This window comes from Mustelus asterias, chromosome 7 (assembly GCF_964213995.1).
Source record: "Mustelus asterias chromosome 7, sMusAst1.hap1.1, whole genome shotgun sequence".
Classification (NCBI taxonomy): Eukaryota; Metazoa; Chordata; class Chondrichthyes; order Carcharhiniformes; family Triakidae; genus Mustelus; species Mustelus asterias.
In genome coordinates, this window is record NC_135807.1 from 121726003 (window position 1) to 121739522 (window position 13520).

General features: G+C 41.5%; 1 protein-coding gene across 1 annotated transcript in view; it reads right to left on the reverse strand.

Annotated features, from left to right (window-relative positions):
• The window catches only part of rgs22 (regulator of G protein signaling 22), a 103556-nt gene that overhangs the window by 22209 nt on the left and 67827 nt on the right, over positions 1 to 13520 (reverse strand). Inside the window, exons 20-24 of the mRNA XM_078215511.1 lie at positions 13252 to 13410; positions 10344 to 10412; positions 9785 to 9946; positions 8757 to 8936; positions 6165 to 6326 (exon numbers count right to left, since the gene is read on the reverse strand). Of these exons, the coding sequence (XP_078071637.1) occupies positions 6165 to 6326; positions 8757 to 8936; positions 9785 to 9946; positions 10344 to 10412; positions 13252 to 13410 (732 nt within the window). The remainder of the gene's footprint in view (positions 1 to 6164; positions 6327 to 8756; positions 8937 to 9784; positions 9947 to 10343; positions 10413 to 13251; positions 13411 to 13520) is intronic.

Here is a 13520-nt window from a genome sequence, read left to right on the forward strand (position 1 = left end):
ACAGTGATGTGTGTGGGTAGTGGGGGGGTGGATAAGGGGGACAGTGATGTCTGTGGGGACCATTGCTCCCATTTTTCGCTCCCAAGCCGCTTTCTCCGCTTTCTGTGGCCCGGGAGTGATCTGATACGGGCGCACTTTTTCAAATATTTTTCTAACTGTGCATGTGCAGTTCAGAGCTCCGATCGTTTCGGCCACGCTAAGCCCCGCCCACAGCGCGAATGGGACCCGCGATGTTTTTTTCAGGCTGAGTGCGTATGGGGGCGCCTGAAAGCAAATTTCTAAGTCGGATCTGCATTATGCCCAGATTCAACACTTAGAGTGAAAATGGTAAAATCGGGCCCAACCTCTCCAATCTATCCTCGTAGCTACAGTTATTTATCTCTGGAAACATTCTTGCCCATCAATATCCATCCTTCCACCAGCTCTATTGTGGGGGCTTTGCTACACAGGCCAGTATCTCATGGCCTTGCACACTTCTAGTTGGCATTCCGTCGCTTAACAGATCTCGGCCAAGATAAAAACAGAACAGGGATTTGAGCCGCAACTTTCCACTCTGTCCACTGAGCATCAATATCGCAACGTTCACATCAATACATTTTATAATCTTACAAGATCACCTCAGTCTCCATGAAATCAAACTCCACAGCACATGTGAACATTAGGGTGTCAAAATCCTTCCAGATGGCGAACTTAAATTTCAGTAGATTACTTATGTGCACCATGGAAGTTGAGAGGCCAGCCAAGACAGCATTAGAAAAGACACATCAGAGGCAATAGAGACATGGATGAGCATTTTAGCAACAGATGAACTGAGGTGGGGCAGAGTCAGGCAATGTTGTGGAGGTAGAAGGAGACAGCCACATGTTGGAAGTTTATCTCACTGTCAAATACAACAACAAGATTCTGGTTCAGCCACAGATTGAGAGGGAGAGGGATGGATTGGGAAAAATAGTGTGTCAGAGAGCAAGGGAAATGGCTTCGGTCTTCTCAATATTTAACCAAAGGAAGATTCTACTCATCCAATATTTCATGTTAGGCTAGCACATCACTGGAGAGATCAAGAGAGGAAGTGGTGAGGGAGAACTGGGTATCAAAGTACATGTGAGAACCTGATGTATTTATAGATTATGGCAGCAATCTAGCAGCCTCGTTAGCCATGGGCACAAATCTCACGAGCAGCCAAAAACAGGATTTGCGCTGGCAAGATCTCAGTTTGAGATCATCATCACCCCCCCCACCGCCGGTGACGTGATCAGGTTCATACCCTATGGTATTAAAGGACTTGATGTCGTAGCATCCGACCATGATTTATCCTCCCCTCCTCCCAGCGGCATGACATACATAGAAAATAGAAGCAGGAGAAGGCCATTCAGCCCTTGATGGCTGATCATCAAATTCAATACCCTGATCTCACCTTCCCCCCATATCATTTGATCCCTTTTTCCCCAAGAGCCAGATCTAATTCCTTTTTGAAATCTCACAATGTTTGGGCCTCAACTACTTTCTGTGGTAATGAATTCCACGGATTCACCACTCTCTAGGTGAAGAAATTTCTCCTCACCTCAGTTGTGAAAGGTTTACCCATTATCCTCAAACTATGACCCCTAATTCTGGACTCCCCCATTCGTTCTGAAATACAATGTCTAATCCTGTTAGAATTTTATAAGTTTTTGTGAGATCCCCTCTCACTCTTCGAAACATCAATGAATATAATCCTAACCGACTTAATCTCTCCTCATTTGATAGTCCTACCATCTCAGGAATGATCTTGGTAAACCTTTGCCACACTCAGATAAGGACACCAAAACTGCACACAATACTCCAGATGTGGACTCACCAACATCCTGTACAATTGGAGTAAAAATCCCTAATCCTATACTCAAATCCTCTCGCTATGAAGGCCAACATACCATTTGCCTTCTTTACTGTCTGCTGTACCTGCACACTTACTTCAGTGACTGATGCATGTGGACACCAAGGTCTCACTGAATATCCATCTCTCTCAATTTACACCCATTCAAATAATAATCTGCTTTCCTATTTTTGCTACTGAAGTGGATAACCTCACATTTATCCTCATTATACTGCGTCGCTATGCGTATGCCCACTCACTCAGCTTGTCCAAATCACGCTGAAAGATCTCTGCATCCTCCTCACAGCTAACCCTCCCACCCAACTTTGTATCATCTGCAAATATGGAGATTATGCATTTAGTTCCCTCGTCCAAGTTATTAATATATAATGTGAACAGTTGGGGTCCTATGATATAGCCTGCGGAACCCCACTCGTCACTGCCTGCCAACCAGAAAAAGACCCATTTATTCCAACTCTTTACTTCCTGTCTGCTAACCAGTTTTCTATTCATCTCATGACACTACCTGCAATCCCGTGTGCTTTAACATTACATAATAATCTGCTATGTGAGACCTTGTCAAAAGCCTTCTGAAAGACTAAATAAACCAGATGCAAAGGTTCTCCCTGGTCATCTCTACTAGTTACATCCTCAAAGATTTCCAGTAGATTTGTCAAGAAGGATTTCTCTTTCGTAAATCCATACTGACTTTGTCTGATTATAGCACTGCTTTCCAAATGCTGTGCTATGAAATCCTTGATAAACAACTCTAGCAATTTCCCAACTGCCGAGATTAGGCTCATTGGTCTATGGTTCCCCTTTTTCTCTCTACCTCCCTTTTTGAATAGCGGGCTTATATTAGCTACCTTGGAAACTATAGGAACCATTCCAGAATCCAAAGAATTTTGGAAAATGACCACCAATGGATCTACTATTTCTAGGGCCACTTCCTTAAATACTCTGGGATGAAAATTATCAGGACCTTGAGATTTATCTGCCTTCAATCCTATTAATTTCCCCAAAATCGTTCCTCTACTTATTCTGATTTTCTTCAGCTCCTCTCTAAAACTTGTGTTTCTCAGAACTTCCGGTACATTATTGATGTAAAGTAGAAAATTAGTTCCTCAGCCATTTCTTTGTTCCTCATTATGAATTCCCTCGTTTCTGACTGTAGGGGGCCTGCAGTCATTTTTGTCAACCTCTTCTCTTTACATACCTATAGAAACTTTTAACAGTCAGTTTTTATGTTCCCCACTAGCTTACTTGAATATTTTCCCCTTCTTAATCGATCCCTTGGTCCGCCTTTGCTGAATTTGACATCACGTTAGCCTGAATCACTAGTGGTTTTCAGAAGCCACGGGGCGAGGACTATGACGGGTGGGTTCCCCTTTTGCGTGTGGGGGTTGAGGGATGGTCACCATCCATTCTTGACTGTATGGTAATGGCATCTAACTTCAAATCAGACTGGATGGATAATAGAAGTGTTGATCATATTTTGGTCACCTGATCAACACTGTTTTAACATAACCAAGCTTCCTTACTTTAAGTACCAGGAGAAACTATTCAGTCTGCACATAATACAACAGCAGCACAAGCTCTCCAGCCTGTTCCATTTCAAGCTCACCAGTACAAGAAACGGACCTCCTAGTAATAAGTCTACAAGCAACTACAACTCCCCTCCCACCACAGTGCCAACCTCCCCCAGCAGGTTGACCCAGTGCCAAGGTGTCCCCTGGGTATTGACACTTTGCCCCTTGGGCAGTGCTGGGAGCACAGACTGACACTGCCAGGGTGCCAATGCCCAGGGGCACCCACCCTGCTGCCTAACCCTCTGGGGAGCCCCAATTGCCCCCCCTTCACTCCAGCGGAGTTGGGCCGCTAGTTCCCTGTTAGTGGGGAGCTACTCTAAACTCCACTGGTATGAACCACTCTGGCAGGGAGGATGCTAGTGGGCCTGGAGACTTCAGTCCTGGGCCCGCTAATCACATTTAAATTATATGCAAATGACCATTTAAAGGTCTTTGCGTCTCCCTGCCGATATTATCCCTGTTTGTAAAATTCTGCCCAATTGTCCTACTGCCCTGATATATTTGAAAGATTTACTCTGAGTTTGATTTCTATGACCCATAATTTATCTAATTTGTCTCAATTTCAAGTGCCAAAGGGAAAATGGCAGTAAAGGTATAGTTATCTATTAAATAATGATATAGATATAGATACTGATCTATTATCTATTAAATTCCAACATTCAAACATTTTTATTTTGCCACTGGGTAACACACACTGCAACCTGGCAGATATTTACACCAACATTGAATCAATTTTGAGAACAGGGAAATGGACAACTCATTTATTTGAATGGCCCCAGTAAGGCCATACTAGTTCTGTTCTTGTTTCTTTTCTCCCCTTGTAAATGTGCCTGTGCAAAGGATGAGATGAGAATCCATGGTCCAGATGCTGTTGTTAAATCTTTGGCAAATAAAGAGGGTGGTGAAGAAGACACTCTAATCATTTTCTCATCTCCTTTAGAAAATTAAGGACTTACTCAGTTAATGGTAGAGTGTTGGGGAGAGTTATAGAACAAAGATATTTAGGGGTACAGGTTCATAGCTCCTTAAAAGTGGAATCACAGTTGGTCAGAGTGGTGAAGAAGTCATTCGGCATGCTTGGTTTCATTGGTCAGAACATTGAATACAGGAGCTGGGATGTCTTGTTGAAGTTGTACCATACATTGGTAAGGTCACACTTGGAATACTGTGTACAGTTCTGGTCACCCTATTATAGAAAGGATATTATTAAACTAGAAAGAGTGCAGGATGTTACCGGGACTTGATGATTTGAGTTACAAGGAGAGGCTGGATAGACTGGGACTTTTTTCCCTGAAGTGTAGGAGGCTTAGGGATGATTTTATAGAGGTCTATAAAATAATGAGGGGCATAGATCAGCTAGATAGTCAACACATTTTCCCAAAGGTAGGGGAGTCTAAAACTAGAGGGCATAGGTTTAAGGTAAGAGGGGAGAGGTACAAAAGGGTCTAGAGGGGCAATTTTTTCACACAGAGGGTGCTGAGTGTCTGGAACAAGCTGCCAGAGGTAGTAATAGAGGCGGGTACAATTTTGTCTTTTAAAAAGCATTTAGTTACATGGGTAAGATGTGTATTGAGGGATATGGGCCAAATGTGGGCAATTGGGTCTGGCTTAGGGGTTAAAAAAAGGGGCAGCATGGACAAGTTGGGCCAAAGGGCCTGTTTCCATGCTGTAAATCTCTATGATTCTATAAATGCCTGCCCTTTCCCCAGTAGTGGTTTGGAGCACAGCATATGATCAGAAAGAGTGCTGAAACCTGTCAGTGCTGCACCATAATGTGCTCTTACATCACTGACACTGTTGTCCAATTTCAACATCCAATTGCGAACACATCAAGTCATATGCTTCAAATGTCTAAATATTGCACTGAAATACACAGAAGACAAACAAATTTGCATTATTCTGAAATACTGATCTCAGTACTTACTGTGGTAGGTTTTGTAACCTAGTGGTGTGGGGATTGCAGGTGGGGAGGAGGAGTTTTGTTTGGGAAACCCTGAGGTCCAGGTTTTCCTGTGTGTTTTTAAGTTTTAACTCCACAGCAGCATCTTCTTCTCTTCCGCCCGGAAGTCAGTTTTGGTTTTCTGGCAGACTGGGAGGGTGCCAATGGAGGCCACAGGTCAGGAGCAAGTAGGGAGCCTGCAACTCGGTTAGTCGGAGCGGCGGGTCTGATGGAGGTGCTCAAGATCTTGAAGAGGTGCCGTTCATGAATCCCTTGTATGTGGGGGTGACATGAGTGGGTGTCAAATACTGGAATGTGGGGCGATCGGTGATCTCCGGAGGGTCTGACTTGGGGTCCAGTAGTTGTATCCAGAGGAGTTTCCGATCTCTGATTGGGTGGGGTGGAATTTGATCTCCAACACAGGTGGTCCAATTATGATTCTTGTCTTTAGATTGTTAGGGAGAGGCTGAAAGTGGGCAGGGAAGAATATAAGCTTGACGAAGCACGGGGCTCCTCTTGAGCCACAAGCAACACTGTAAAAGAGTGCTGATGTTTTCACAATACAATCCTCATCTCCCTTAAGCTGTTCAATATGGGAATCCCACCCAGCCAGGGTTAAAACTGAAAGTCCAGTTAAATACAAGGCACCCATCCTCTTGACAATATTTCAAATTTGTTTTTCTCCCAATCCATCCCACCTCTGTTAAAACGAGGCTGGGTTTAAGATTATTAGAATGCAACATCAACCTGTCTCAAAACAACTCAATTTTGTGGTTAGTTTTACCTTACTCATATCTAAGGTCTTGTCTGTGATTTTACTTTGCATCAGTTCTTGGTCCTTCATGCTTCTCTCCTCTAATTCTGACAGGTTGCTTTCAACTGCGAGTCTACGTCGGAAGTCAGAAAATTCTGGCCACAGTTTGAAGAGAATATCAAAAACTGCCATCTGCGGAGTGAAACTTCATTACTTTCGTAAGCAAAATATTTCTGAGATATACATATATATATCAGATCAACCAATTGAGGATATGTGCAGCTACACTTCTCAATGAACATTAGGTCAACCTTTTTGGATACTTTAAGGAGGTGATAGGAAGGATAGACTTGGATAGTAGAAGATATAATAAGTTGAGATTTGCAAATGTTTAGGTACTAACTGCAGAGGTACTACAGAGGAGACATACGATTAAGATAAGAACATGGGGAGTCTGAGGACAGAAATGGATAGCAAGCTAGCTACAGATCACAAGATAATAGAGGTTAAAGGTCATTTCTAAGACGGACAAAAGCTGGGGAAGCAGTGTTCCACAAGGACCAGTGTTGGGGTCATTTCTGCTCCTGATGTAAATAATTTGAACTCTAAATTGAAAATATGATTTCAAAATTTTCCAGTGATGGCATAGTGGTATTGTCACTGGACTAGTAATCCAGAGACTTTGGGCAATGTCCTGGTGACCTGCGTTTGAATCCCACCACAGCAATGGTGAAATTTGATTTCAATAAAAATCTGGAATTAAAAGTCTAACCACGGCCATGAAACCATTGCCGATTGTTGTAAAAGCCTATCTGGTTCACTAATATCTTTTAGGGGAAGAAATCAGTCATCCTTACTTGGTCTGCCCTACATGTGACTCCAAACCCACAGCAATGTGATTGACTCTGAAATGCCCGAGCAAGCCACTCAGTGCCAGATTTAGACTTGGTGAGGCCCTAAGCTATATAAGACTTGGAGACCCCTTGTTAAAAAGTTACACCAAAAGGTCTCACAAAGGTGTGTACCAAAACAGGACCTTGGGTCACCACAATTTGTTGTTTCAACTGTGGATGTCAGCTCTGCAACGCTCACATTTGCATCACTTCCAGTGTTTTCCTCAGCTGAGATTCCAGACTCTGTTGTCTCAGTAGCAGAGGCACTAGGCTGTGGTTGTTTTGGACTTTGCTGATCACCTTGGGTTTGTGGATCCTTATCTGTTTCTGGAGTAAAGTAACTGTCAACCTTTGGTAATTTTTTGAGTTGCTCTTCAAGCTGGTGCTTTCTTTTTCTTTTCTGGTATCCGCTCTTAAATGTTCTCTTCATTGTAAACCTTCTGAAATTTTGTGAGGCCCCTGTGAATTGTGAGGCCCTAAGCTGTGGCTTGTTTAGCTTATGGCTAAATCCGGCACTGAAGCCACTCAATTCAAGGGAAATTAGGGTTAGACAATAAATTCTAGCCCATGAATGAGTGAAAAAGGCAACACCACAATAGGTTGTATAGTTAATATAGAAGAATACTGCGGCAACTATATGACAATATTAATCAAGTTTCAGAATATTTATGTTGTTGGTAAATGAACTTCAATACAGATAAGTGTGAGATGATATGATTTGGTGGGATGAATAAGGAGGCCACATTCTCCTTTGAATACAAGTATCGAAAAGGGGTAGAGGGATCTAAGGGGTAGAGATACACAAATCACGAAAGGGAGCAACACTGGTTAATGAAGCCATGAAAAAGCAAACAGTGCACGGGAGTTCTTTCTAAGGGAATAGAATTGAAATGCACAGAGGTTATGTTAAACTTGTACAGAACCTTGGTTCGACCACACTTGGAACATTTCAAGTCTCCATATTATGAAAATAATAGAGGGGCACCGGAGAAAGTGGAAACATGCTTTAATAGGATGATTCCAGAGCTAAGAGGAAATACTTACCCAGACAGACTGAACAGAAGCTAAGGCTTTTTTTCTAGAAAAAGAAGTCTGAGGGCTAGAGGTCTTTAGAAAGTGTTTGATAGAGTATACATCGACGAGAAGACATTACCAGATATGGGGAATCCAAAACTAGATTCCATAGATGTAAGATAATCATTAATTAACCCAACAAGAAATGCAAGAGAAACTTCTTTACACAGAGAATGGTTAGAATGTGGCTTTTGTTACTACAAGGAGTGACTTGCATAGATGCATGTAGGGGAAGCTGGATAAACACACAGGTAAGGAAGGGAGAAGAATATGTTGATGGGAGTTACGTGAAGTGGGGAAGGAGGTTCGTGTGGATCATAAATACTGGCATATGCTTATTGAGCCAAAAGGCCTGTGTCTGCTCTAAGTACTTTGTCATGCTATGTATGTTTCTCATGTGATTCACCTACATTGCACAAGTAAAATAATTTCAATTGGGAACTGATTAGAATCAATGCCCAGTTTTCTTTTTAAAAGCTGGAAGTGCTGAAGTTCTGTCCTCAGTGAGCTAGTGGGATTGAACAAAAATTACACAACCAATTTAAAGACTGAATGGACTTCCCTTCATGAACTTCCATGGGTAATAATCCATGTTGCTGCCAAAATGCTACTTAGCCATCTTAGTGTGCTCCTTCACATGCCTTTCTTCATATACCTGTGCTTCTCTGAAGATATATGGACCCTGCTCTTCTCTGTGGTTAATAATTGTACTTGCATATTCTTCTGGAATGGTGATCTGCACAGTTGGTGGGATGTTGGAATTGATAAAACAATTGATGATGACGGTGATCTTATTCTGAATGGTTTCCTCACTTGCATGGGAATGGCACAGGTCCTGAAGGAAAAAGAAGCACAGAAAAGGGGTCTGTGTGTTCTCTTCTGTGCCAGATAGATTCCGATAATGAAAACAGGCATGCACATAAACACAACTCAAATTCATGGGGCTATATTTTACAGGGTGTTGTGATCTCTGCCTTTCCCAGCTAATAGATCAATGGGGGAGCCTGCCCACAATCCCGATGGCTGCCCCACAGCAGTTTGATGCAGGGAGACGTTTTAATAGCTTTAAGGTGAGACGTTTTCAGGAAAAAGTCATACCTTAAAAGATCTGCCGGCCAGTCAGATGGCTGACAACTCTGTAGTTGCCAGCTGGGAGTAGTGGTCACTGCTGGAACCTCAGGCAGTCCCACTAGACTAAGGAGCCCAGGTGAGTCCGTGCGTGGGAGTCAAAGCGAGGGAGGTGCCTGATGGGTGTCCTCCCCTCCACCCTATCCAACACCAGCCTGTGCAGCTAAAGCTGCCTGGCTTCCCACCTGGCATGGGCCTCACCCCACTGTGGGTAAAATGCTGACGGAAAAGGGTGAGACCCCTAATTGACTGGCCGCTTAAGGACCTCAATAGGCCCAAAAGCTGGTGCGCCAACTGACACATGCCCCAAATCTGTGAAATTTCAGGCAGATTGGAGGTGGTAAGGTAGGGGCAGGAAGGCAACACATTGGATTTAATGCCCCCTTACACACCCAGCATAAAAATCCAGCCAATGTCCACAAACACATCATTTTAGCAGGAGCATTCTTTATTTGAATAATGTTATGTAGATTAAACATCTGAGTCATTTGAAAGTAGTTTTGCATTATTACTTAAATTTTTTGATTAGAATTCATTATCTTGAATTTTATTTACCTTGTATTTTTGAACCTCAAGCCAAAAGAGCACATTATTCTCCATCAATGCTCCCTTTGATGACACATACTTACGAAACAAGAGAGCGGTTACTGGATTTAACAATGCTTTACGGAATGCAATGATTTCTTTCGACGAGGCAGTCCATTTATTATCCATATGCTGTTGGAAACAGAAACGCTCACAATCACTTACATTGCGCTCACTTTCACAAGCCACTCGAAGAGAATAGAAGTATTGCAAACATTGAGCTGCCGGTGTTTCCAAACCTTGGCAGCTTTCATATCATGGTCCTTTGGGAACATCAACAGCATTTGGCGAGCAAAGTGCATGGTGGCTTTAAGGAGATGAGATTGCAGGCTTGAGATTTGAATTTTCAATACTGCATAAAATGAACAACAGCTCTGAAGTTATGGAAATGTAATACTATCTCTGTCCTTTCTAATTTGGAATGACAGTTCATAGTGTGAAACACTGTGGGGAATATTACCAACAGAGTGGGGAATATTACCATAAAATAATGATTCACTTGTAGTGCATTTGTGGTGCAAGTTCTCACCTTCATTACATCTCGCTTCTTCCTACTCTTGTGTAACATCTGGTCCTCTACCACCTCTTGCAATTTTATCTGGAGAGCAGAAACCAACAAATAAAACTTCAGGATCAAATTACAAATAGATTCCTTTAAGAAGTCAAATACATTCTCTCGATATATTTCATCTAGTGCTTTTGCCACAAATTTCAAATGTACGAAAGGAAATTTAATACATACTAGAAAAGGAAAGAAAATGCCATACTGTGGGGAAAGTGCAGGGGAGTGGAATTAATTAAGATAGCTTTTTCAAAGAGCAGACATAAGCACAATGGAATGAATGGCCTCTTGTGTTATATGACGTAGGACAGCACTTACAAAATATATTTTTAAGCCTACAGCTAAAAGGACACTAAAATTAAGTTTATTTAGCTCCACGAGGAGTCCATACCACACAACCACCCATAGTTGCACATTAATTGGACATCTTACTTCGGATGTCTACTTTGAGAAGTGGAAATATCATGCTGGTTCAGAAAGAAATGCTCTTCAGAGGTTGAGGCACACGTTAGGCAGCTTTACTCTGCATTCTTCCTAACCTAAGAGTATTAAATACTGATAGTTGATGGAAAAAATAATATTCCAATCTCTGTATGAATGTGCCCCATCTCAATGAATATGTAAAATTCACATAAAAAAGAACAAGCCTCTAGAAACATAGAAGTCTTCATGAGAAGGGGTCCTTAATGCTTATAGCAATGCTAAGGCTTCAGCAATAGAGTTGAATTTGATTGTGTGTATTATTGTAAAGTGGTTGATTGGGAATTGGCAGCTTACTTTATCGCTTTCCTAATTTTGACGTCAATGGAAATCTAAACTAGGAAAATTAAAATCGACCCCATTGATTCTTATTCTATTTCCCCATACACTTTAATGCTTTGCTTATTTAATGCTGTGATTGGCTCATCATCAATAGTCTACAGTTCTGGTCCATTGGAATAACATAAGGAGCATTTCCCATTCCAATGACCCCTTACTTTAAAATGTTCTGTCTAACCTCCTCCTTCTAATAGTAGCCCTCTTTTTTTAAACCAATTTCCCAACCATTCACTATACACTCTCCCAAAACTTCTCACAATTTTGAACACTATCATTAGAATCTTCCCTTAACTTCCTGCTGAAATTGAATTTTCCTTCCAATATCTCTATATCTAAAACACTTTTTTTAATACTTGCAATCCTACTTTTAGATATCTGTGCATCTGCATCTCACAACTGATCAATTCCTCGATTCGACTGAGAGTTTTAAAGTTTGATTACAATTCCATTCTGTGTCCCTTTTCTCAACTGTACCACTTCACATTTATTATTTGTTGCAACTAAAAAACATTTTTTTGTTTTAAAAAACAAATCGCGTAGCACCTTGCAAACCACAACCATTATCATCTAGAAGGACAAGGGCAGCAGGTACATGGAAACGCCACCACCTGCAAGTTTGCCTCTGAGCCACACACCATCCTGACTTGGAAATATATCGCCGTTCTTTCATTGTCACTTGGTCAAAATCCTGGAACTCCCTCCCTCACAACACTGGGAGTCCCCACACTACATGGTATGCTACAGTTCAAGAAGGCAACTCATCAACACCTTCTCAAGGGCAATTATGGATGAGAAACAAATGCTGGCTTTGCCAACAACACTCATCCCACAAAATATTTTTTAAAAATCAAATATATCCATGAGGCATTAATGAATAAACATTCACAAATGTAATTAATTTCCATCATTCCAATAATGATTAAATGTTGGATGTAAAACAGTTGAGGTTTTATTCAATGTAAGGTATACAGATAACACTGCTTTATACTCAGAGCTGGATTTTCACTACGGACTGGATAGATTGAGTTGGGGAATTTCCCATCTGACAGACCCACCTTGGTTAAATAGGCCCAATTTTTGCTGTCGGAGGCAGGGGCAGGATAGAGTCTGACCCCAGAAGTAGATTATATTGAGCCACATGGGTGGGTGAGTAATGAGGTGGACTGGTAAATGGACCCGCTTCAGTTCGCTGGTGTTTTAGAATTTCTATTAGGCCCTCCAGTCTTCATCCCTCACACCCCTTAATCCTGTCATCCACCCACTGGTCCCTACATGCTAACATTGACTCTCCATGTCTCTTCATACCCCTATGCCACCTCCATAGCCATTCACCCAGTATCCACCTCAGGAGCTCGGTAGAGATGAAAAAAATAAGCTTAATACAATTTAATGCCACTCACACACATATACACTTCATTGTGAAAAACGCTCTCATTCATGAAACCTATTCAAATCATTTATATTTCCTCAAATAAATAATCTCTTATAAAAACAAACTTAATCTCTTACAAAAACAAATGTCAACAAACTCTGTTGAAACTGCATGAATAGATGATAATTTATTTTCTAACTTATAACAGATGGTCTGACAATGTTATCAGTCCAGTAGGTGGTGTTTTTTAAACTCTCATTGATAGTTTCAACCTATCTTCTTCATGTTTAAAGAGCAGGGGATTTAAAAACATTCAGATCATGACACTTAAAACAAATATTATCCTCATTTCAAGAGTGTTTATATCCACTCCATTAATTTGTGACTCCCATACTATGGGTTACGGTCCTTGGAACAACCAAAGTAGGATCTGTTTGAACTCAGCACTAAGTTCAAATGGCCCAACTGAGTTTGAGTTTCCTGCCTGTGTGAATCATGCCCCGCCATCTTCCTCTTGCCTGAAAAAATTGTACAATTGAGAAATGGTGCTGGTACTTAAGCATTTGGGTCCCACCCACCATTTTTAAAGGTTGGTAGACTCTTCATGACTCCATGAAAATCCAGCTCTCAGTATGAACTGTGAAGGTTGGTATAACAGTTTGTTCAAATGCAGAGTTACCCTACCCGTATGTGATGATCCGCAGCAAACTCTGATGTGGACAGGAACATTGGCAGCCATTTATTTTCTATGCGTTCTTTTGCATATCTTTGCACTTCCATTGCAACCTCTGAAGATAACTGCTCATGGTTCAATGCTTCCCGTCCCCCAGCTAACGCCAACACCTAGAGAGAAGAATTACATTTATGTTTCTTCATTTTCCCCAAAGTCTGCTGCTAAACATTATTATTTTTCTACAACAACATCAATGAATGTGCATTTCTGGTGCAAAGAT